The 27,073-nt window shown below is 39.1% G+C and overlaps 1 protein-coding gene across 2 annotated transcripts; it reads right to left on the reverse strand.

The window, feature by feature from the left end:
- Window positions 2,185-25,922, reverse strand: LOC109726646. Of its 2 annotated transcripts, XM_020256383.1 has the most exons (4): window positions 25,499-25,922; window positions 15,974-16,107; window positions 4,676-4,761; window positions 2,185-4,497 (listed from the first exon to the last, which is right to left on the reverse strand). In XM_020256383.1, exons 1-4 carry the CDS (start codon window positions 25,702-25,704, stop codon window positions 2,701-2,703), a joined length of 2,223 nt encoding a protein of 740 aa, XP_020111972.1. In that variant the 5' UTR covers window positions 25,705-25,922; the 3' UTR covers window positions 2,185-2,700. The 2 variants fall into 2 exon arrangements, with proteins under 2 accessions (XP_020111972.1, XP_020111973.1); XM_020256384.1 differs by lacking the exon at window positions 15,974-16,107 and having other exon boundaries at window positions 25,499-25,919.

Genomic DNA, 27,073 nt, shown 5'->3' on the forward strand with positions numbered 1-27,073 from the left:
TTAAAAGGTACAGCTAATGTAGGAATTATCTACACTAGAGAATCTGGAATTGCTAAAGTAAGAGGGTATATTGATTCTGACTATGCTGGAGATTTAGACAGGAGGAAATCCATTATAGGTTACACTTTTCTGCTGAGTAGCGGACCTGTTAGTTGGAAATCCACGTTGCAGCGCACTATAGCATTGTCAACTACAAAGGTGGAATATATAGTAGCAATTGAAGTAGCCAAAGAAGCAGTTTGGATCAAGGGCTTGGTAGGTGAATTCAGAATCATACAGGATAAGGTAAAAATATTTTGTGATAGTCAAAGTGCTATTTGTCTTGCTAAAAAACAGGTGCACCATGCAAGGACTAAGCATATAGACATAAGGTATCACAAATTAAAAAAGTTCACAAATGAAGATGGTAGAGAAATTCAACTTATAAAGGTGTCTACAAAGGACAACATAACTGACATCATGACAAAGCGGGTAACAGCTGAAAAGTTTAGGCACTGCCTAAACTTAGCAAATTTGCAAGATTGCTGATGACTGGAAGCTCTAGGGAGAGAGGGCATTAAAATGAGAGAGATTGAATGAAGAACAAAACAAGCTAAGATAGAGATTGTTGGTTATATATTTTCTTCTGTATAGGGCATAAAGATATTTATTTAGCCCATAAGGTTTTTCAACTAATATGCAAAAGATACATGAATATGAAAGTTGGTTCATAGTGCATTGGGTCTACCAAAGTATTTCAAGTGTGAATACAATGACAGTGAAGTGTGCTTGTGTTTCATGCATATGCATGAAACACATGTATGCCATGTTTGTCAAAAGCCTATACATAGTCTATTAAAGAAAGTTGACAATTGAAGTTGCTAACTTTAATTGTACATCTGCATGCATGTCTATTAAAGGGTTCCAACTCCACAGATAATGCAAGAAGCATAAGCAACAAGCAACAAGTGAATTAAGTGAGGTGTGAGATGGAGTCTGAGAATTTAATTAGTAGCTTGTTGAGTTTCTCTCTATTTTAAGAAAAATTCATTTGAGATTAAGGCATGAATTTTTTTCTTATAACAAGAGAATGGTGGTAGTAACCATAAGACTCTTGTTTTTAGATTAAAATAAACATAGAGGTGTGGGCTTGTATTTTGATTTTCTTCATATAAAGGATATATCTCTCTCGCTCTCCCAGTGGATGTAGGCAACTTGCCAAATCACGTAAATCGATGCCCTTTTTTCTGTGTATTTTTTTTCTATTATATTTTGTTATTTTTTTATTCGTGTATTTTTGTTAATAGCACATGCAGGACGACCCTAAGTCCCAACAATTGCCACATATCACTTAGGGATCTTTTGATCATTAGAACATGTCTGAATTTTGATTCTCCAAAGTACAAAAATGGCTAAATAGGCTGATACTAGATGACACCCGGCAATATTGGGTGGCATGCCAAGCATTGGTTGGTGGGTGCCGGGCTGCACGGGTTCGTGCCACGTGCCGGCACGCCACCAACATGATACGACACAATGTTGAGGCAATCCTTGCATATAATGATACTCAAACTTTCCAGAAATACCGACGGTACCTAGCGCAAGTGACTAAGAGCTTGATGATTGGTACAAGTGATAAAGAGTTTAGTGGTTGATATCCGAGGTCTCGAGTTCGAATCCTATTTGATTCACATTTTCAGCTAAATTTATTTCTAAATGAAATAAACGAAGCGGATAACATGCTACCTATCTCTAAAAAAAAAATAATAAGATACAAAACATGACAGAATTACCATATTGATTTAAACAATACAGCTACAGACTTAAACTTAGTTTAGTAATTGAGGCTCATCATAGAGTTGGAATAAAAACAAAATTGTAACTGACTTATCGTGATATGCAGAACGCAATATTATGTACGAAAATAAACATAATATTTTTTCATCCTACTTTCTCACTGCACGTAACGCAATCTTTATCTCAAACGAAGCCTTAATGATGTCAACTTTGGGGTCCTCGGCTCCGATATCCAGCAGAACATCCTTTTCTGAATTTCTTTGTTGGAGCGAGTTCAGTAAGACAATGAATTTCTTTGTTGGAGCGAGTTCAGTAAGACAAAAGAAATATTCATGCTCACTGCTACAATCCACAAGTTTAGTATGGAAGAGAAAAAATTACAAAGGCTTTCCCCTAACAAAATTAACAAACATTAAAGCTACTCGTGCCGATCAATTCCCTGTTACTTAACAAAAAGAGAATAATAATAATACAAAAGACGAAAAACCCCCAAGAAATACATCAAGCGGTGCCACAGCTATAATAACAAGTGGGTCGTAATATAATTGTCTCAGAAGCTGCTTGTTTTCTAGCCAATATATACATTGCTAGTCCGACGATTCCAGTTTATAGGAGAAAACAAATCTTCAATGACATTACAGCTGAAAAGTAGCAAAAATATTGACAGTAGACATCGTCAAAAAAATGTCGAGGGCCTCTCCAACGTATGCGTTACTGAGCTCTCAACTTTTTATGGGCACAAATGAAACCAAATAGCTCGCCATTTTGGGGCCCCAAAATGTCGCGGATTGAAAATGAAAAAGAATACTTGCAGCATACCACTTGTAATAGTTTATGAACTAACGAACTTCGAATGAATGACACAAAGACTCTGGGGTCGTATTAGTATTATACACCGTAAAATGAAACAGCCGACGCTCTCTCTCAGCTACCTGAAGCAACTGGAGGAGCAGAACCCACAAACGATGGTAAAAGCCAACCGTGGTTCCTCGCATGATCCACGTACCCTCTGAATTTCTCCCGCGCATTAGGAATATCAAGAACCAGATCATCGAGGCCATCCCTTACCCTGGAGAAGCCCTTTGTCATCTGATTGATGGTTATTAACCCTTCGCTAAAGCACTCCTGCAGTAAGTCTAAGATTCCATCGTTCTGCTTCTCCATTGCCATCACCAAAGCTTTCTTCACCACTTCGTGATTAAAGAAGGGCATCCCCAAATCGCGAATGCATTGGCAAGCCTCCCCCAAATCTCCCCCGATCTCGTACTCTTCTAGAAGCTTTGAGATCTTGTCCTTTGCATCCTCGACGGCCCAACCTGTGCCACCGCCCCAGCATCTTAACATCCTCTCCCCTGCGTGCCGAGCAGAAACGAGAGCACGGGCCATGTGGACGGTCTCATAACCACTACTATTTGGCTGGAGCTTACTGCTAATCTCATCAAGATTCAGAGGGACCAAGACATCATCAATCACCGCCCTAGCTAGAAACATTGCAAGTTCATTCGAGGCATCTAAAATATCCAAAGCAGTGTCCTCTGCCGACTCCAAAAGCATTATGAATCCATTCATGATGTCGTCGCCCGAGAACAACTCCATACTAACAGCGGATAGCAGAACAGAAGCCATCTCCTTTTCCCTGTTTTTTCTATCCATCGCAAGCGTAATCAACTTTTTAAGGAAAATAGAGTTGTACTCCGGAGCGGCGAGCTCTTGGAGGCTTCTGGTGAGTTCAGGTATGTCGTCTGAGAGGAAGTACTCGTGGATTATGTTCACCGACTCTTCTTTAAAACGTCTTATCTTCTCATCACCCTCATTCCTAAGTTCTCCAAGGGCACTGGGCAATTTCCCAGAGGAAAGATCAATCCATCCTTCAGAGTTTGCTTTCGAAACCAGCTTGTCGAAATGCGCCTTTGCAGAAGGAATATCGAGAGTTAAATCATCAAGACTCTCAGCAACTCGGGAGAAGCCCTTGAGCATCTGGCTGGAACTGATTAAGCCTTCCTCCGCCGCTACTTTCAAGAGATTTAAAATCAGCGGCTCTGATGCCTCTATCTCCATCGCCAAAATCAAGGACCGTTTCACAACCTCATGGTGGAAGAAGGGGAGGCCCAGCTCCCTAATGCACCTGCAGGCCTCTGCAGCATCTCCACTCCCCACATATTCCCTCAACAGATCCGCAATCTTCTTCTTTACCTCCTCGACCGTCACATGCGTACTACCACCCCATCGTCTCTCAACTAGTTCAGCATGGTGAGGAGCCGATAAATATTTCTTTTCAGCAATTTGTAGAGCTTCAAATCCCTTGGAGGTTTCAGGAAGTCGCTCTTTTGCTTGAGAGAGAAAAACCGGAGGGAGGATTTCATTGACAACTGCACGAGCGATGAAGAGAGCTAGGACCTCGACCGCGTCAGGTATGTCCACAGACAAATCATCAGCGGACTCAAGAAGCATAACGAACCCTCGCTTAATTTTAGATGAGCTTAGTGCGTCCACATATAAAGCGGACAGCAGAACTGATGCCATTTCTTTCTCTTTGTCGTGACGATCCATTGCTGTGGAGATGAGCTTCTTCACAAAGTAGTGATGATGCTTCTCCGATTCAAAATTTCTCAGTTCAGAGGCTGCCAATTCCACATCTCCTGTGCTGAAGTATTCCTCGATGATAGTAACAATAGCTTTTCTGTAATCCTCCATTGAGGTGGAATTTGGAGTATCAACAAGCTGAGAACAAATTGGCAGTCCTTGAGTAATTAAGGAAAAATGTACCTCAGTATCACTAAGCACTAATAATTAATAAAAGGAGCAAAGAAGAAATGTTGCTGCACTTCAGAGAATATTGTAATGCAAACTAAATTCATTTAATATTTTAAGAAGCGGTCGATCCAAACAATCATCTTACCTCAGTATTCCCCTGATGAGGACCTTCACTTAGGGTCAAATCAGTACATAAAAGATTGTCTGGTTTACTATTTCCGCAAGCATCATCTGTCATAACAATGAAACTTAGTAAGTGGACAACACTATCGTAGGCATATCGAATAACTCGACACAATAAAACAAGGAGCAACATGTATGAATGGGTCCTGTACTATTGTGATTTTGAAATTTAATCCCTGAAATTTCTGAATGTATATTTTATTCCTGACTGAAGAAAAATCTAAAATTTTCCTGAAAAATGGCCATTTTACACATCCTTTAAAATGGCTTGTTTGTTTTGGAATACTCAAAACATTGTTAAAGAAGGATCATTTTAAAACATAAAGGTCAGATATTTATGTGGCAAGGGATGACATCGCAATATATGAAAATTTTGAGTTAGTTGCAAAAATCAGATAATAGAGCAATATCTAGCGCATTCTTCCCTAAAGTAAAAAAGATGCACTGCTAAAGAATGAATGTAACATCAAGATAGTGTAAATAAATTAATGCAGGATATATCTTTCTATATTTTGATGTACTCTGCTTTTTTGTTAGAAATAGCTCACGGGTTCCAGCTCCATCCCATATTCTTTTTGGTTTATACTGATCATCTCACCACAAGTATAATTGATGCGGATCGGGCCTTTCGGGTGTATGAACGTCGTCGACACTGCAACTGCAATTGGAGCATATGGCTTGATCGACCCGAGATAGGTCCGGGTTGAATCGAAAGTACGAATAGCATCGTAGGTTCTAGAAGCATCTAGGGATATTTACTTTTCGATTATTTGAACTCATCAAGTTGTTAGGAAAGTTGTTAATTTGGTAGAGGTTTTATCTAAAAGTTGTTGATTTTATTGTTAGGATTTTATCTAAAAGTTGTTAGGAAAGTTGTTAATTTGGTAGAGGTTTTATCTAAAAGTTGTTGATTTTATTGTTAGGATTTTATCTAAAAGTTGTTAGGAAAGTTGTTAATTTGGTAGAGATTTTATCGTTAGGATTTTTGTTTTGAGCTTATCACTGTCGAAAAAAGCTCTTTAAATATTCTATGCATCAGACGATAAAGAATTAATGAAGAGGAATGTTTTTTTTAAATGAGATGTATTCTCTAATTTTCCTTCGCATTTATGCGTCGACCGGAGCAAGTCCGGAGGGAGCGAGTCCCTTTATCTTTATCCTTTCCTTTTGCAATTTCTTCTCCGACTTTAAGTCCAGCACCATCAATGCGCCTGCTGCCAGCACATCACCGTCGCCCAGTGCCAGCGTCATCAACACCACCTGCTGTCAGCCCTTCGATACACCTGCTGCCAGCACCTTCAACGCCACTTGCTGGTAGGAGCGCCGGCTCCATCCGCACTTCCTTCACCCCCCATTATTGTTGCCGTCGCCAAGTGTGTCCACCGTCATCGTCTTCTACCATCGCCCGATTGCTGCGCTTGAGCCTTTCGAGATCGATTCATCGTCAAGAACTCGCCCTCAACTTCTTTAACTGCCAAAACCTGAACCTATTCCTAATTTTTTTACGTTCTTTTCATTTTCTTTTCTAATCCTTTTGACCTCTCCTTTTTGCTTGGTTTGCCCGATCCAACAGGTTGCAACCGTCGAATAGGCTGTGGACTCAACAACGAATCGAGCATCTTGCGGATCCCTTGTGCGCTTGTTCTTAATAATATCTCTTGCTGAGCCCGACAGGTTTGACCCGAACATCTCAAACCCTTAGTTAATTTCAATGCCCGCCTTGCATTGCCTCGCTCTTTAGGTTCAAATTAAAATTATTTAATTTGTTGAGTATCGAATATAATTCCCGCTATGCTAGCATCATATTGCATTAAATAAGGATTTGTCCCAATTACATTTAATCTCCTAATCCTTTATCCACAAATCCTGCATTAGTTTTGGTATCAGAGCCCTAGGTTAATGTATGATCCTTAGGAGCGGAAAAATTTAGCAACCTTTACCAAAATCATCAGACCCTGCGACAATGGAGCAGATTTTACAACAATTGACCGCTTTGAACACTAAATTAAACGACCTAGGAAACCGTGTTGCCACCCTAGAAGCGAATCCTGAAAGATTATTTGCACAAAACAATGATAGTGGAGAAGAAGAAGCTGCGCTACGCGCTCCTCAACCCCATGAAGTTCATCGGATACAACCAATGTTTAATCCACCCTTTCAAAATGAAAACTATGTTTTTCTGTAGCACACTGGACCTTTGCAAATTGCGAGGTTCGAGTGTTTGATCTGTGTTCCGAGTTTTTCCATATATTCTAGAGGGTCGTTGATAGTATTCCGACCTATGGCTCGCATCCCGTGAATCGAGATTTAAAACTTAGCACTAAGATCTCCAAAGTGAAGAACTTAGGCTGCTCTCGGGTTGGACTCTGCAAAGCAGAGTACCGGTACAGCATTGAGCTTGTACCTGAATGGGAGGTGGTACCGGTAAAGCATCGGATTTGTACCGGTACAGTATCGGATTTGTACCGGTATCAAGTGTAGTTTTCTGTCAACCCGAGGCTCGGGTTTGCGAGCACAGTGTTTGGTACCGGTACTCTTGTCCGATGGTACCGGTACGCAGTGCAGACTGCGAACTGCTTGTTTTTTAGGGGTGTTTTTGTTATTGTAGCATCTCTATAAAGCCTCCCACGCCTCTTGGGTGTTTCCTTGAGCTTGGACCAGCAGGGAACCAGGTAAGGGAGCTCCTCCCTTCCCGTATTTCATTTTCTTTCAATTTTGATGGGGTTTTTGAGGATTAAACTCCTCTTTTTCCTTCTTTGTGCTTCTTGGTGCCATTTCCACCATGAGAGAAGGCTTGGAGCTTGGTGAAAAGCTTGTTGGAGGAGAGATTTTCAACCTTAGTTGATTTCTAGCCTTGTTTGGAGCTTCTCTTGAGGTTAATACCTTGTTTTCCCCTTTTGATCCATGTTTTGATGGATTTTGCTAGATAAAACCCTAGGATTGAGAAATTAGGGTTTAAATTGGAGATTTTTGATTAGAGGCTTTTGGAACTTAATTGATGGGTTTAGAACCTTCATTTAGGTTGGATTAGAAGGACTCTAGCTCACATTTGGTGATCGGAAGAGATTTTCACCATACAAGGTGAAATTTTGCTCTTTCCTTGGGTTGTTTAATGTTCTCTTCATTGAGTGTTCGTTCCTTGTGTTTAACTCCTTTAGAATTTTCTTTAGGGAGCTAGGAGGCTAGGGGACAACTTCTTTTGCGCAAACAAAAGGGTTTGCAAAGAGCTCTTGGTGGGTTTGACCTCACCGAAATGAGAAAATCTCATTTATGTCTTTTTAATCTTTGAAAAATGAAAAATCTTGTATATTCATGCTAGATAGGGCATTTATGAATTTTAGAATGTTTAAAATGCAGATACTTGTATAATGAAATTTTAACTCTATGTAGTAGAGAGATTAGTGCATTGTGATCATGCATATGAATAGCATTCTTGTATATGGCTTGGGATCATGATTCATGTAGAGAAAATGACATGTACGATATGCTCTCGGACATAGAACTCATATTCGACATAGAAGAAAAACATAATGCCATAAAGAGGCATTAGTCTTGAATCATGCTTGACATAGTAGATCTAATATCATGAAGTGGCATTAGATGTAGCAGATGGTTGAACCGTACAGTGTCATTGAACTTGGAAGATGTTTGGGCTTGGTAAATTATAATGTCATAAAGGGGCATCGGACTTAGTAAATGGTTTAACCTTTACTTTGAGCCATTGAACTAGACCTTTGGGTTGCTAGTGTTTATTACATGTTAGAGACATAATGACCAAGTTCTTGAGATGATGACTATGCTTGTTTACCATTTATGCTCATTCGCACATGCTTGTGAGGATCGCTCCCTACAAGCCGGCACTGCGGAGTTAGCCTACGCGACATACGCTCGCTCGTGCGGTATTAAGAAGCCTACGGGGCCGGGTAGGATAGACTCATTCCTAGAGTGGGAATGTTGGGACTACCACGGGCACTTAGGCGGCACAAACTGGACTACACTTGTGTAGGTCCTAAAATGAGATTTAATATTGACATTAAATCATAATATGACAATCACTACTAGACTAGTACATAGTAGTTGGATTCCTTGGGTATGCTTGTAGCACAATATTGGACATTTAGTTGACATTCTTGGACATGTAGTATACTTGAGAGGGTTGCTTATTGCATATAGTATACTTGTTGACATGTTTGAATACACTAGTTCATGCATTGAATGTACTTGCTCATGATAGCTAGAAGCATCATTTTATCATTATGCTTACTTGCGGCATAGTAGTAGTAGTAAATTATAATGTTATATCTATTTGTTGCTTATCTTTATAAATGCTTAATTTCTCTACTTATGCTTTTAGGCCTAGTGGTGCACTCCCGCTGAGGTCAGTAATTGCCCACTGGGAGCTATTAATTATAATTCTCACGCCCCCTGTTTGATGTTTTCTTTCAGAGCCTTCCACTCCAGGAGAGGCTCAGGATCGCGGGAAAGGAATCGCCTCGAGCTAGATAGCGAGAGATTTTCCTTTAGGTGGTTTTGTCTCTATTTTTGTATCTATGTAGAGAGTGAGAGATCTTGTACCCATGTATAGAGACCACCATTTTTGGATATCGTGGCACGTGTATTTGAGACTTTATGATGTACTACTTGATGCTCTTTCCTTAGTGGTTTAGTTCTCTTTTATCCTACTCGTTGTTGGAATTAGTTGCTTATGCTTTGATATCTCTAGATGTCTTTTCCTTGCTTTCATATACTATTGTTGTTAGACGCCTTATATGTGTAGGCATATGGCGGGTCTGGACACGCACCGGGCGGGCCTCTGCCGGGTCCCGGGGCGTGACATTTTCGAGATAACATAACACGGAAAGTAAAAATTGATGCACCCACTTATGATGGAAAGTTTGATCCTAAAACTTTTATGGACTGGCTTATTGACATGGACCAATATTTTAATTGGTACAAAATGTTTGATAACCGTCGAGTACGTTTTGCCAAAATGAAACTCATCAGCGCCACCAAGCAATATTGGATAGGCGTCGAAAGGCACTTAGAGCAACTTGGCCAGGAGCTATCACTTTATGGGCTGAAATGAAGGCTAAATTGAGAGAGAAATATTTGCCGACCACGTACAAACAACAATTGTACGATCAATTAAATGCATTTCGGCAAGGTTCTCAGTCAGTTGTCGAATACATGGCCAAGTTTGATGAGATGAATGTCCGTTGTGACATTCGAGAAGAGGAAGAGCGTACCCTTTCACGAATTCGCAATGGCTTGCGCGAGGAGTTGCAGCGCGAAATTGCGCCACATCGAGCCGCCATAGTCGAGCAAGCTTTTCAGCTTGCCTTGGAATATGAAAAGTATTTAAAGGCACCTGCTCGTCGAATCATTAAGCAATGGGATGATAGGAACATAAAGAGCACCAACACGAATTTCAACAAAACGAACCGTTTTCAAAATCAACAAATCCACGATCCTAAGGGCAAGGGCTTAGCTACTGACGAAACTAAACCGTGAAAAACACAAGGTAGTTGTTATAACTGTCGCCAAATAGGACATTATGCTCATAATTGCCCCAAGTGGAACATGTCTGTCCAACCAACTGACGAAGAATTTGAGAACCTAGAAGAAGTCGCAGACATTGCCGAGGAAATCCCTAATGACGAAGAATAGTTAGAAACGGATGAGTTCGGGGAAAACCCCGCTTTACAAGTCATGCGATGTGTCTTGGCACAACCTAGGGAAGAGGACGATTGGAGACGCACTTCTATTTTTCGCACTTACACAAAATGTGGAGATAAAAGCTGCAAAGTCATCATAGATGGTGGTAGTTGTATCAATGTGATTTCTGAAGCAGCTATAGGTCGCCTAAACCTTAAAGATGAACCCCATCCTAACCCTTATAGTGTTGCGTGGGTGGACAAGACCACAATGCCCATAACAAGGCGTTGTTTGGTTCCACTTTATTTTGCTACCTATTCCAACCAAATTTGGTGTGATGTCCTTCCTATGGACGTCGCTCATGTGCTTTTAGATAGGCCTTGGCTTTATGATCTATCTGTCACACATTACAGTCGACCTAACACCTATGTTTTTACTCACAATGGGAAGAAAATTGTTTTGAATCCAACAAAACCCTCTCAACAAAAGTTTTCACCAAAAAACTCTTAAAATTTCCAAAAGATCCGAGTTCAAGCTCCACTAAAGATTTCAAAAATCCTCCGTCAGAAATTTCAAAGACGAAGCCCGTTCACATTGTTAACAAAAAAGAATTTTGTAAAGAAATTGATTCTCAAGTTTTGTACGCTTTAATTGCAAAGAGGTTTCCAACCCACCTGAACCCATTGAGACCCCTTTAGTCATCAAAAACCTCCTCTCCGAATTTAGCTGCCTGACCCCAGAAGAATTGCCTAATGAACTCCCCCCACTTAGGGATATTCAACATGCAATTGATCTTGTCCCTGGCTCGTCTTTACCTAATTTACCACACTATAGGATGAACCCAAAAGAACACTCTGAACTGAAGTGTCAGGTAGATGATCAAGTTAGGAAAGGCTTCGTAAGGGAAAGCATAAGTCCATGCGCAGTACCGGCACTACTCACACCTAAAAAGGACGAAAGTTGGCGTATGTGCGTTGACAGCCGTGCCATTAACAAAATCATGATTAAGTATCGAAAACTGCGTCTGGATTATATGCTAGACATGATGGTCGGTGCATCTATTTTCACGAAAATTGATCTCCAAAGCGGATACCACCATATTCGGGTTAGGCCTGGAGATGAGTGGAAGACTGCATTTAAGACGAAAGAAGGATTATACGAATGACTAGTCATGCCAGTCGGCTTGACAAATGCTCCGAGTACTTTCATGAGGGTTATGAACCAAGTTGTTAGGCCTTTCATTGGGAAGTTCTTAGTTGTGTACTTTGACGATATTTTGATTTATAGCCATGCCGAGAATGAACACTTATATCATATCCGCCAAGTCCTTGAAATTTTAAGAAAAGAAAAATTTCACATTCACATTAAAAAGTGCGCTTTCATGCAACCTCGTGTCACCTTTTTAGAATTTGTTTTGTCCAATGATGGGGTATCAGTTGATCCAGAAAAGGTAAGAGCAATTAGAGAATGGCTTGAACCTAAAAATATTCACGACGTTAGGAGCTTTCATGGCTTAGCAACTTTTTACCGCAGGTTCATTAAAGGCTTTAGTACCATAATGGCTCCAATTACAAATTGTTTAAAAAATGGTGAATTTAAATGCACAAAATCGGCCATTAAAGCTTTTAAAGAAATTAAGTCTTTGATGACAGAAGCACGAGTTTTGAAATTGCTAGATTTTGAAAAGGTTTTCGAGGTTTGTTGTGATGCGTCAGGAGTAGGCATAGGTGGAGTTTTGAACCAAGAAGGCCACCCGATAGCCTATTTTAGCGAAAAATTAAACGAGACTAAACTGAAAAACTCTACCGATGACAAGGAATTGTATGCAGTGGTTCAAGCATTAAGGTATTGGCGACACTATTTATTACCTAAGGAATTTGTATTATTTTCCGATCATCAAGCCCTTAGGCACCTCAATTCACAGAAAAGTTTAAACTTTCGGCATGCGAAATGGGTCGAATACTTTCAAGAATATACCTCCTTTGTCCTAAAGCATCGATCCGGAGCCAATAACCAAGCCGCTGACGCCTTCAGCCGAGTCGTGGCCACTTTGAACAATGTCGGGGTGAGTGCAATTGGGTTCGACAACGTTAAAGAGGAATATCCCTCGTGTCTAGACTTTAGCGAGATCTACTCCTCAGTTTTAGAGTGCAATTCTACTAACGCAGATTTTGTCAGTCGAGATGGATATCTTTTTTGGGGTGTTCATTTGTGCATCCCACATGGCTCATTACATGATTTCGTCATTTGGGAACTACACGCGGGAGGCTTAGCCAGACACTTTGGTCGAGACAACTATTTCTATAGTTGAGGATCGATTCTACTGGCCAAGCCTCAAAAGAGATGTTGCGCGCGTTGTGGCACGATGTGGAATGTGTCAAAGGGCCAAAGGTGGACGGAAGAACGTAGGATTATACACGCCCCTACCTGCACCATATTCTCCTTGGCAAGATCTAAGCGTGGATTTTGTTTTAGGTCTACCAAAAACGATTAGAAGGCACGATTCTATTCTTGTCGTAGTTGATCGTTTTTCTAAGATGGCTCACTTTGTTCCTTGTTGTAAGACATCCGATGCTACCCATATCGCAAAACTTTTCATGGCTTAAATTGTACGTCTTCATGGTTTACCAAATCAATCGTGACTGATAGGGATGTTCGTTTTGTTAGTTATTTTTGAAAAATATTGTGGAAAACTATGGGCACAAAATTACTTTTCTCATCTTTTCATCATCCGCAAAGTAACGGTCAAACAGAGGTAGTCAATCGGAGTTTGGGAAACCTACTTCGATATCTAGTCGGTGACAATGTTAAAAATTGGGATCTTATTCTACCGCAAGCTGAATTTGCATATAATAGTTCAATCAATTGAACCACTAGAATGAGCCTTTTTAAAACAGTGACAGGATATGACCCAAACAAACCAATCGATTTAATTCCTCTTCCTATAGAACAAAGACCTAGAGACAAGCATCTTCATTTGCACAGCATATGCGGGACTTACATTACGAAATTCAATGAAAAATAATTTTAAATAATGAAAACTATAAAAGGGAAGCTGATGCTCACAGCCGAGAAGTTGAGTTTAAAGAAGGAGATTTGGTGATGGTACGGATTAGACCGGAGAGGCTTCCGCACGGGACTATTTAAAGCTACATGCAAAAAACATGGGTCTGTTTAAGGTTCTCAAAAAAATTCGGTCTAATGCCTATTTGTTGGATTTGCCATCTGACATGGGAATTAATCCCACTATCAATGTTGAGGATCTTACTTTATACTATCCAGATATACAAAATTCGTTGTCCCATTCATTTTCATCTCCACTTGTCCCAAGAACCCCATGGCAGGAAAAGAAAAATGACATCGAGACAATCCTTGACGATCATATTATGTCGACGAGGGATGGCGGAGAGCGCAGCTTTTTGGTCAATGGTCATATCGGCCTAATGAGGATGCGACTTGGATTTCACAAGAGGAACTCCAGCGGTTGGACCTTAATTTGTATAAAGAGTACATTTCAAACAATTCGACGGAGTCGAATTTTTCAAAAGCAGCGAGAGCTGATGCGGATCGGGCCTTTCGGGTGTATGAACATCGTCGGCACCTCAACTGCAATTGGAGCATATGGCTTGATCGACCCGAGATAGGTCCGGGTTGAATCGAACCTACGAATAGCATCGTAGGTTCTAGAAGCATCTAGAAATATTTACTTTTCGATTATTTGAACTCATCGAGTTGTTAGGAAAGTTGTTAATTTGGTAGAGATTTTATCGTTAGGATTTTTATTTCGAGCTTATCACTGTCAGAAAAAGCTCTTTAAATATTCTATGCATTGGACGATAAAGAATTAATGAAGAAGAATGTTTTCTTTAAATGAGATGTGTTCTCTAATTTTCTTTCGCATTTATGTGTCGACCGGAGCGAGTCCGTAGGGAGCGAGTCCCTTTATCTTTATCCTTTTCTTTTGCAATTTCTTCTCCGACTTGAAGTCCAGCACCATCAACGCGCCTGCTGCCAGCACATCACCGTCACCCACTGCCAGCGTCATTAACACCACCTGCTGTCAGCTCTTTGATACACCTGCTGCCAGCACCTTCAACGCCACTTGCTGCTAGGAGTGCCAGCTCCATCCACACTACCTTCACCCCCCATTATTGTTGCCGTCGCCAAGTGTGTCCACCGTCGTCGTCTTCTACCATAGCCCGATTGCTACGCTTGAGCCTTCCGAGATCGATTCGTTGTCAAGAACTCGCCCTCAACTTCTTTAACTGCCAAAACCTGAACCTATTCCTAATTTTTTTACGTTCTTTTCATTTTCTTTTCTAATCCTTTTGACCTCTCCTTTTTGCTTGGTTTGCCCGATCCAACAGGTTGCAACCGTCGGATAGGCTGTGGACTCAACAACGAATCGAGCATCTTGCGGATCCCTTGTGCGCTTGTTCTTATCTCTTGCCGAGCCCGACAGGTTTGATCCGAACATCTCAAACCCTTAGTTAATTTCAATGCCCGCCTTGCATTGCCTCGCTCTTTAGGTTCATATTAAAATTATTTAATTTGTTGAGTATCGAATATAATTCCCGCAGTGCTAGCATCATATTGCGTTAAATGAGGATTTGTCCCAATTACATTTAATCTCCTAATCCTTTATCCACAAATCCTACATCAATAATCATAATCCACCAACTGCTTTTCACTATTAATTATTACAACAATTAACACGTAAAGAAAATAGTTAAACGATATATTAGGCTGCAAATAAAAGTTTACAACATTAGAAGATAGTCCACAGATGCATCATCTTAACCTATGCAAACCAATTCAAAACAACAAGTTAACAAGAAGAGAAAAAGACCTCTTGACCACTCTTTTATCCACAGGAACTAAACTAGATTGACATGATTTACGGTTCAACATATCAAAATGTATTAGTTACCATCAACTGTTGCTTTCATGTGTATACCCTATAACAAGAACATTATAAAGTAAACATAGCTAATCCCCATCATTAAACCATGAAAGCACGTAATGTAGGACAGAATATGAGCTCCTACATTCTGTGGGCGCCAAGATAGGATTTACAATTTTTAAAAAAAAACTTTTGAATTTCTAGGAATTTTTTAAATCTTTTTTGAATTTTTTTTGGAATTTTTAGAATAAAAAAGAACTTGTAGAAATTATGAAAACTAAAGAAAATTGAAAAAAAAAAAATCAGAAAAATAAAAAAGAATAAAAAATAAAAAAATATAGAAAAAATAATCAGGATTTACTCCTGAACCGAATTTATTTTGGGACTGGACTCACTCTAGAGCGACGCATTTGCGAAGGAAAAAAAAATTCTTGTGCATCAAAGCTCCGAATTATCCTTTATTAATTTATTAATATCATCATCCTCATACAATGAAGCTCTACCCGTTGTTTATACTATCCTAGCCTTAGATATACATAACCAACTTCTGATTTAATCTTATCCTAAATAACCAACTAAAAAAGCCTTATCTAGCAACTAACTGAATAATAAAAATTTGAACATAAATACTAACTAAAAGATAAGATCCAACTACTATAGTCTGATTTAAAAGCAAAAACAATGAACTCATTCGATTTAAACCATTAACCAGATCGGGTCGGGCTAGTTCTGCATCATCCGCTTTCTCTACGCAGGATCTCGTCCTCGAGATCAGTTGAATTTGTAAGGTGACAGGAACAACCAAGTGTACAGAATAAAGTGATGCATCCCAACACCTGCATATCGAACAACCTGTATCATCAGGGTCTTCGACTAAGTGTTGACGTAGAAATGACTGTTAAGTCATTGAGGCTTCATAAGGATTGATTTTAAAGAGAAGGATAGGTTTGGTGCAATTTGAAGCTCAAGTATAGAGGACTCATATTGCTGGGATAATGAGGGTAACTTGATTTATAATCTTACCTCTTCAGCACGCTAATCTATCTCATGATTTAACTGGAAATGCTCCAATTCTAAGTCAGTCACATCTATAAATTCTTTGCAATCGGATGGTGTGGATAGAACTAGATCAAATTTGTCTACTCCCAATTGTGCTATAGGTGGCATACTTTGTTGAGCAATCAAGGTCTCCAGTTGAACTGTTAGTTGGATCTATCGATAATCATCTCTGATCTTATCCATCCATTGAAAATCATCTTAAGCAATTTTAATATCATCTTCAATATTTTTCAACCTCCTTTTTTTTCTTCCAAAAATATTCTATTAAAATCAAAATAGAGATATTTGCCTTTGTCTATGTTGTAAAATGAGAGTGGAAAATATTGATGGCAATTTTACAAACACTTGGTGGGCAATTTCACAACCCACTCTCTACAAGCATCCAATAAAGAGCCAATCACAAAAGCAATAACAAAATAAACAAAATCACAAGAGCACAAAGATTTACGTGGTTCGGCTATGCCTATATTCACAGGAGAACAATGCAAAAGAAGTTTCCACTATAAACTTGGAGATTACAAGGGAGATTCAAATGAGAAGAAATATCACCTTAACTCTAAGGTATAAAAAAGGAGCTCCAACAATCTCTAGCCCTACCCAAATGGTGTAAACCACATCTCACAAGGAAGATCTTACCTCCTTCTTGATAGAACCAAAATCAAAACCAAACTCTAGGGCTTCCTTTTTTTTCTCCCACTTTTTTCTCTCTCTAGTTCTCTCTCTTCTTTTCTCTAATATTCTAATATCCCACTTTAGCGCCTAAGAGAAGAAGCTATCAATATGGGCCTTTGGATCAAAAGAACTATGATCCAAAGGCTTACAAATAGGCGGCCCACATACATAATAAGAAAATATAGAAAGAGGAGATTTTGACTTCACCAAATTACATAGCCCAAATAGTAAGGCCCAAACAATAAATAGGCCCAATGTAATTAGTTCAACAATCTCCCACTTGAGGCAAATTTCTATCCAAGGATTTAAGTGCCGTGGCACAGGGTCGTGCCGGAAACTTGCCGACACGGTACAGCACGGTGCGTGCCGAGCCGTGCCGATGCGTGCTAATCAAAAAAACTCTTGTGTGCCGACACATAATAGCATGAAATATTTAATTTTTTTAACAGAAAAATATTCTAAATATTTATTATGTATTTTTATCACATCTTTTGAACTTTATTGCGGAAATTACTTACTAATTTAAAGAATAAAGGGTTTTGAGCTGTGCTATCGGCACGGGGTCTGTATCGTGCCGGTATTTTGTTGGCACGGTGGTTACAGCCCGTGCCGACGGGCACTTAAAACCTTGTTTCCATCGTTCAAATAAGTAATCTACATCTATCAAATGAGTTTCATACAATGCATTGTTCTCCAACCACTCCATCTACGTCTCGATCAATCCGCAATGCTTCCTACAAAATATGAGCTTTTCCGTAGAAACAACCTTTGTCAACATATTCGCAAGATTTTTCTGTATCGATCTTCTCTACGTCCAAGTGTTGACGATCTAATGCCATTCAAATAAAGTGAAAGCGAACATCAATATGCTTAGTTCGGGAGTGATACGCCGCATTCTTTGCAAGATGAATTGCACTTTGATTATCACAATGCACAACATATTTGTTCTGCTTCACTCCAAATTGTGAAAGCAATCGCTTCAACCAAATTATTTCCTTTGCCGCCTCGGTCAAGGCAACATATTCAGCTTTCATAGAGTACAAAGCAACGATGTCTTGCAATCTAGACATCCAACTAACCGCACTACCTCCAAATGTAAAAACATATCCCGCAGTAGACTTTCTTGTCTCTCTACAACCGGCATGATCAGAATCAACATATCCATTCACCTCCAAAGAAGTTCCACCGAAACACAAACAAACATTTTGTGTGCCCTTCAAGTACCGAAGAATCCATTTAACGGCTTGCCAATGCTCCCATCTCGGATTAGACATATATCTTGAAATAACTCCAACCGCATAAGCTATGTCCGGTCTCGTACCAACCGTAGCATACATCAAACTTCCAACGGCGAAATTATAAGAAACATTCTTGATTTTATCTCTTTCGATCTCATTCTTTGGAGAGTTATTCTTGGATAACTTGAAATGTCCAGCTAATGGAGTTAAAACCGGCTTACAATTATTCATCTCAAACTTTTAAAGAACTTTGAAAATATAGCTCGATTGACTAAGCCACAACTTGCCGTGCTTCCTATCCCTTATAATTTGCATGCCAAAAATTTTCTTTGCTTCACCAAGATCCTTAGTAGCAAACTTCTTCAACATATCAAGCTTCAACTTTGTAATATCATTTTGATCATTACGAGAAATCAACATGTCATCCACATATAGTAACAAAATAGTGAAAGAACCAAATGTTGAGCCTTTAAAATAAACACAATGACCAAAATCACATCTTTTGTAGCCTTCATCTTACATGAAAGAATCGAACTTCTTATACCATTGTCTGGATGCTTGCTTTAAACCATACAATCTCTTCTTTAGTTTACATATTAATTAGAATTAGCTTCTACAAAGCCCTCGGGTTTAATATATAAATTTCTTCATTTAAATCACTATGCAAGAAAGCGGTTTTAATATCAAGTTGTTCAAGCTCAAGATCCAAAGTTGCAACTAAGGATAAAACAATTCTAATTGAGCAATGCTTGACAACAGGAGCAAATATTTCATTGAAGTCAATACCTTGCTTTTGTCCATAACCCTTAACAACAAGCCTTGCCTTATATCTCTTGGATCTATCGGCTTCATTCTTGATCACATAAACTTATCGATTTTTTAATGCTTTCCTTCCGACCGGAAGCTCCACCAACTCTCAAGTATGGTTTTGATATAAGAAATCGATCTCATCCTTCATTGCCCTTTGCCACTTTGCTTCTTCAGGACAATCTTTTGCTTCCTGAAAATACTCGGGCTCACCCGAATCAGTAAATAAAGCATAATACAAGGAGAATACCTTTGGGTGGGTTTATGTAGCCTGGTTGATCTTCTCAACTCATGTGTCGGCGGGATAGACATATCGTCCTCGCTCTCATGAGAACCATGCCGACTTTCACTAGATTATGTGCTTTCTTCATGATCAACATTACCGTCATGACCAACATCATCATGTACATCTTGAGAAGAACTATCAACTTGTACATCAGTAACAACCTTATTTTTCTTTTACTTTTCTTCCGTGCCTTCTTTAAACATTACATCTTCTCTAAACACAACATCCTGACTCCAAATAGTTTTTCTAACAACGGGATCCCAAAGTCTATAGCCCAACTCATCACCTCCATAGCCAAGAAATACACATTTCCTTGATTTCACATCAAGCTTTGTTTTACTTTCTTTAGGAATATGAACATAGGCTTCACACCCAAATATTCTCAAGTGTGCATAGGAAAATGTCTTTGCCACTCCATACGATTTCCGAAATGTCTCCTTCTAATGCAACACTAGGTGATCTATTAATCAAGTACATGGCCGTATTTGCCGCTTCGGCCCAAAAAGGCTTTGGTAGACCGGAGTGAGACAACATATTTCAAATCCGCTTTACAATGGTTCGGTTCATTCTTTCAATAATCTCATTTTGTTGCGGGCTATAGGGAACCGTCTTCACTCTTTTGATGTCATTTTCAAAACAAAAATCATCAAAGGCACTAGAGCAAAATTCATGACCATTGTCAGTTTGCAAGCACTTAATAAATGGTCACTTTCCTTTTCAACACGAGCTTTGAATTTCTTAAAAGTTTCAAAAACTTGATCTTTTGAAGCCAAAGGATAAATCCAACACTTTCTAGAATAATCATCTAAGAAAGTAACAAAATAGTATGCACCTTCAAGTGACTTAATATTGAAAGGACCACAAACATCGGAATAAACCAATTCCAATAGCTTACTTTTTCTATGCATCTCATTTCTTTTAAAGTTAACTCTATGTTGTTTTTCCATAATGCAATGTTCACAATCTAAAAATGAATGCTCAAAGGAAGGAATAAGGTTATATTCTTGTAATACCTTCATACCATGCTCACTTAGATGACCAAGCCGATTAAGCCAAACTTGCATATCTTCGTCTTTGCTTGCGGTAGCAACCATCAAATTTGAATCATCACCCTTTTGAGCGGTTCTATAAAATGTATAGAGACTTCCATCCTTTTGCCCTTTCAAAATAGTCATACTACCCCTCGATATCCTTCAAGAGCCCTTTCCAAAAGTGATAACAAAACTAGAATCATCCAATTGTCCTCCCAATATTAAGTTCTTTGTAATCTCCGGAACATGATGCACATTTGTCACTATATGCTTATGGCCATTTGTTTGCTTTATGACAATGTCACCAATACCAATAATTTTACATGCCCAATCATTACCAAGATAAACAAATTGATCATCTACTTCTTTGTATATAGAAAAATTTGATCAGTTCGTATATGAAAAGAAGCACCGGAATCCAAAACCCAAGTGTTTGCACAAGAAGAGACCCTGCAAGCAACACTTAATGTGACTCCACGTTCACCATCCGAAGCGTTGTTAGCTTTATTCTTGACATCCTTGCCTTTATCTTTTGCTTATTTTCCAAAGCATAACAATCCTTTCTCACATCGCCCGTCTTCTTATACTACCAACAAGTAAACTTTCTACCTTGTGATTTTGACCTTCCTTTACTTTGAGACCTTCCCTTTGTGTTAGAATATTGACCTCGCTTCGATGACTTTCCTCTTTCATCAATAGTTAGTGCATGACTCAAATCACTAGACAATTGATTTGTGGCTTTACGAGTTTTCTCATTCAACAATGAAGCAACAATATTATTTAACTTGAATTTGTTTCCCATTGTGTTCGCCACCATAGTAACAAGAGTATCCCAACTTGAAAGTAAAAAACTCAAAAAGTATTAAACAAAGGACTTCTTCATCAAGGTTAATTTTGAGAGACATCAATTGTGCCGCAATAACTCACTCACCATGCTTACAAATAGTAGAACCTTCTTGCATCTTCAAGAGAAAAAGTCTCTTCATTGCATGCATCTAAGTCAGACCGGAAGGTTGCTCAAACGATTGCTCCAAAGTCTCCCACAACTCGGATGCAATCTTGCATTGATAGACATCAAACAAGATCGATGGTGAAATGCATGGCCTAATCACCGCCAAACATTTTCGGTCAAGTCTATCCTATTCATGATTATCCATACTAGTGGGCTTTGCACCTTTTTCCAATATTGGTAAATCAAGCTCTTTTGCAACCAAATAATCCTCTATCATGATTTTCCATATAGGCCAATTGCTCTCATTCAACTTCTCAAATTCCATAGCCTTCTCCATTTGAAAGATGAGTGAATGAACACAAATGAATGCTTAGATAACCACCAATCAAGCTCCGATACCAATTGTTGTAAAATGAGGGTGAAAAATATTAATGGCAATTTCACAAACACTTTGTGGGCAATTTCACAACCCACTCTCTACAAGCATCCAATGGAGAGCCAATCACAAGAGCAATAACAAATAAACAAAATCACAATAGCACAAGGATTTACGTGGTTCCGCTATGCCTACATCCACGGGAGAACAATACAAAAGAAGCTTCCACTATAAACTTGGAGATTACAAGAGAGATTCAAATAAGAAGAAATATCACTTTAACTCTAAAATATAAAAAAAGAGCTCCAACAATCTCTAGCGTTACCCAAATGGTGTAAACCACACCTCACAAGAAAGATCTCACCTCCTTCTTGATAGAACCAAAATCAAAACCAAGCTCTAGGATTTCCTCTCTTTTCTCCTACTTTTTTTCTCACTCTCTAGTTCTCTATCTCTTCTTTTCTCTAATATTCTAATACCCTACTTTAGCTCCTAAGAGAAGAAGCTATCAATATGGGCCTTTGGATCAAAAGAACTATAATCTAAAGGCTTACAAATAGGAGGCCCACACACATAATAAAAAAACATATAAAGAGGAGATTTTAACTTCACCAAATTATATAGCGCAAATAGTAAAGCCCAAATAACAAATAGGCTCAATGTAATTAGCTCAACAGTCTATACTACCATTTCAAGTCATCTAGCATTTCCATCCGGATATCATTTTTTTTTTAAGTATGACCTTTGGTCGTACAATCATTCATCAAACTTGACTCTTGTTATCTCACATATTTCTTTCAATGACTCCATATGTATTCCTTTTTTTCTGGCAAACTTTTGGAAAACTTTTTTAAGAAGTTCTTTTACATCCATGATATTTTTTTTTTTACTTTTTCTCCCTTTGTTTTCCGCACACTTTTCTTTCACCTATTTTTTTTTCACTCCCTTCTTTTTTTATTATCCTTTTTCTCACTATTTTTTTCAATTCTCACTATGTTTTTTTCCAGAAGCCAAACCTTTTGGCGAAACAAAGCTGTCAAATAGCCTAAACTTTGATACTAGATCTGATGTCTGACGGAATTTGAGTTCCTACATTTTGTGAGCTCCAAAATAGGATTCACAATTTTTTTCAAAATCTTTTGAATTTTTGGAACTTTTTTAAAATTTTTTTGAAATTTTCAGAATAAAAAAATTATAAAAATTATGAAAATTAAAGAAAATTTTAAAAAATTCAAAAGAAAGAATAAAAAAGAAAAAAATAATAATTAGAACTCACTCATGAAGCAAACTTGCTTCAGGACTGGACTCACTTTTGGGCGACACATTCGTGAAGGAAAAAAATATTGCTCGTGCACAAAAGCTCCGAATAGTTTTTTTATTAATTTATTAATATCATCATCCTCATACAATGAAGCTCTACGCTTTATTTATACTATCTTTAGCCTTAGATACACACAACCAACTTCGAATTTTATCTTATCCTAAATAACCAACTAAAAAACCTTATCTAGAGATTAACTGAATAATAAAAATCAAAAAATAAATACTAATTAAAAGATAAGATCAATTACTCCAATCTTATTAAAAAACAAAAACAATGAACTCAATCAATTTAAACCGATCAACCGGGTTGGGTCGGGCCAATTCTGCATCAATAAGTAGTGGAAGCAACTGGGATGAAAGTTGCCTTCTTTTAGTAAAAGAGAATTCCAAATCAAAATAGAGTTTCAAGGCCCTAAATTATGGTTTCCTCTTTTCAAAAATTATTTTTCTGGTGTGGTGAATAGTAGAGAGAAAACTCGAGAGATAAAAGCAAAGTTCCGAATGTAAGAAAATCTAATGAAACATATTAGGCAGAAAGCAAAAGAAGCAATGAAAAATTTTTACGGCCCAGCGAACAGTTAGTAGCATTAACTAAACCCTTGATCGGACCAACCCTGCTATGAGTATGAAAATATACCACACTCATTTTTCGAGCAAAATAACTTCTACGTTATTATAGAAAAGAGCAACCAAACTGGTATTAGAGACTGTAAATGATTAAAATAAGATTCCTCATGCCATGAGCAAGGTTTTAAGTGCCCGTCGGCACGGGCCGTATCCACCGCGCCGTACTGTGCCAACAAGATACCGGCACGATACAAACCCCGTGCTGATGGCACAGCTCAAAACCCTCTATTCTTTAAATTAGTAAGTAATTTCCTAAATAAAGTTCAAAAGATGTGATAAAAAGACATAATAAATAGTTAGAATATTTTGTTGCTAAAGAAAATAAATATTTTATAGTATTATGTGTCGGCACACAAAAAATTTTTTGATCAGCACGCATCGGCACGGCTCGACACGCACCGTGCCATACTGTGCCAGCAAGTTTCCGGCACGACCCCATGCCATGACACTTAAATCCTTGGCCATGAGGTACAAAAGAAGATAGGAAACACTATGAACGTAAAAAACACATTGCTTCTGATTCAATAACTTGATTTCATAGCATATCACCTTTCTTTCACCAAAGAAAAAAAGACATAAAAATGCTTTGCAAGTTTTAGTACTCCTAGCTGCATTAGATATAGCATATCTGGAGAGGAAAAGCAATTGTGTACTTTCTTAGGTCTCTAATTTGACCAAAATAAGTCCAAAAGCTACTTGCTCCCGATTACATTACTAAGAAAGAGCTAAAAGGACAATACCACTCAAGAAAAAGAGAAGAACAGTAGTGAGTGGTAGCCAATTCTAGGTTGCTTTTGCTATACACTTCTTCAGAAAAGGTAAAACAGCTATTTACTTTCCCTGCTTTACCATGAAACAAGCCATTCCATTCTCTAAATAAGATCATTCACGAGAATGAGATGAACGACCAAAGTTGTTCTGGGACACGGATTATCATCAACATATACATAACAAGTAGGTTCTCCTTGGTTCAAAACTATAGGGAAATACTTTCCTTGCTTAAATTTTTACCAATAATCGTCCATCTCTAAACAGTTGCCACGATACTCTCTTCCCACATATAAAGGATCCCAAGAAAATTATTTCTGGTAGAGGGCATACTATTTTGTGTTCATTCTAGTTTTAATCCTCAGAAGTTTGGGCAAGTACCGATTTAGTTCCTAAACTTTCGGTGCTTACAATTAACGATCTACAGTTTAATAATGAACAATCAAATACTCTAGTTTTGTAGTAGAAGAATAACAATCAGACGGCAGCCTAGCCATCCATGTTAGATATCCTGGACAAGAGGATTTGACTACATCTAAATCCCACCTAAAAACCGACATGCCTCACACGAGGGAAAATTCCACCCCCAAGAACTTTGACTATCGAAATGTCCTCTTAATATTGATGCTCATGTGCGTAATTAGGTGTCATAAACTATGAGTAAATATATACCTAACGAGGAAAAAAAAAATCAATGAAAAATGATATTAACCCTATGATATTCTATGTTTGCCTCCGGGACTCAAGTTTCAACCTGCCAAGTGATGACCAAAATCTCAAAAAAGATGAAGAGGAAAGGATTTTTCCTATAGCTGAATCCTAACCCAAGTACTTAACCGTAAATAAAAGTGAAATTCTGAATGAAATTTATTTCAAATCCCCAAATTATGCCTTCCATCAGACCCGAGTACATGATCACTAATGAGGAAGGAGCCTTCACGAGACAAACAAGGAGAGCTCTAAACAGTGGATTTTGGTTCTAAACTAAACACTGCATATATTCATTCACCTTATCATAATAAAGAACACCAAATATTTTGGGGAAAACAAAAAAACAAACAAACAAACAAACAACATGAGAAATTTACCTTTCTTTGCCCCGGCTGCAAGATGCGATCCGGGCAGGTGGCGAACAGCAATCCTGTCCATCGGCACCCGCACTCCTCCGGTCGCGACCTTTAACCGCCCGTCCAAGAGCATGGACGCCGGCGATCTCGGCGACGTAGGAAGAATTTCTTCCTTTTGATGAGACGCCGCCATCGCAATTAAATCGCACTAAAACACAGCAGCACATAGACAACTGCTTTGCTCACTCAATTAAACAGCAGCAGATGACGATTCTTGATATTACATTAATGAGTCGGGGAAAGAGAGGGAGATCTCTTTCCCCGACGAAGAAGATATTAGTAAGGAAGGGGACAGAGATGTATTTGGAGTTATAGTTGAAGGTCGCCGTCGTCCTGCTCGATGGATGTTTCAGTTCCCTTTTTTATTGTTCTCTTCTCTCTCCGCCCTCGACAGAGACCAAACGGGGATTATTATTATTATTATTATTATTTAATTAAAGAAGATGGAGATAAATCGGGTGTGGTTCGGTTTTCCCCGGGGCGAGGGGCGTGCATGTGCCGTTGTACACTATCCCACGTCAGAGAGGCGTGGGCGCCCGTGTCGTTTCCGGACAAGTGGCGGTCGCGCAGCCGTCCATGAGAGGGCGGCGGAGCGCAGGTGCACGTGTCGTGGGCTCTCGCGGCAGGCGAGCGATGGAAGAGCTGCTAGAACCTATACAACTGTTGTCCCTGCGCGACACCGACCTCAACATTTGCATAAAAGCGGTCGAATGGTTGGTATTCGAAACTCAAGTTCGAATCCTAGTTGATTCATATTTTTAACTAAATTTATTTCTAAATGAAATAAATAAAGCGAATAGTGTGCTATCTATTTCTAAAAAAAAAGTATTTGCATAAAAAAAAGCATAAATTTTGAATTTTTACAAAATTGGGAAGTTTTTTTTTTGCATATTCGGATCGAATTTTTAAAAAACTGACCAAAATATTTTTATTTCTTTCTCTCTTTCTTTTTTTTTTCTCTTGTTCTTTTTTTTTCCTTTTACGAAGAGAGAAGTGGAGGCGGAGGCGGTCCACCTCCCCTCTGCCCCTGTCTGCGCACCACCCACCCTCCTCACCTCCAACCCCACCAAGGCTGTGCTCACCGCCGCCCTTTGGAACGCCCTTCCTCCCCTCTGCCCCATGTGCCGTTGCCTACGCCCGCTCACCTACCGCCCTTTTCGTCTTTTATCCCGCCGAGGCTGCGCTGCGATTCTCTTATTTTTTTTCTCTCCAAACCTTCTCCACTGTCTCCACGGCCATTTGCGACCCACCTACACCTCCACCTCCATTGCAACAAATTTTTTACCCACCAAACCCACTTCTAGGGAACCCGCCATCCTCACCACCGCTGACAACGAAGAAATGGAAGCGCTTCTTGATGCCAAGAAGCTCGCTGGCGAGGAAGGGGGCATGCGAACCACCGCACCCATCCGAGACCGGCGACGAGCAAGGTGGAGACGGAGAAGAGCATGACGATACCGAAGAAGAGGGCGGGGCGGCAGCGAGCGCAGGGTCCCAGAGGGCAGCAGCGAGCGCAACATTGGCGGTGTCGGATGC

The sequence above is a fragment of the Ananas comosus genome, linkage group 21 (assembly GCF_001540865.1).
Source record: "Ananas comosus cultivar F153 linkage group 21, ASM154086v1, whole genome shotgun sequence".
NCBI lineage: Eukaryota > Viridiplantae > Streptophyta > Magnoliopsida > Poales > Bromeliaceae > Ananas > Ananas comosus.

Coding starts and splice junctions, on each gene's coding strand:
- LOC109726646 (XM_020256383.1), bottom strand. CDS start 25,704: ATGTGCTGCTGTGTTTTAGTGCGATTTAATTGCGATGGCGGCGTCTCA. Junction 4,762..15,973: donor CCGACCCGATCTGGTTAATG/GTTTAAATCGAA, acceptor TTGTTATGACAG/ATGATGCTTGCGGAAATAGT. Junction 4,498..4,675: donor CTCATCAGGGGAATACTGAG/GTAAGATGATTG, acceptor ATTTGTTCTCAG/CTTGTTGATACTCCAAATTC.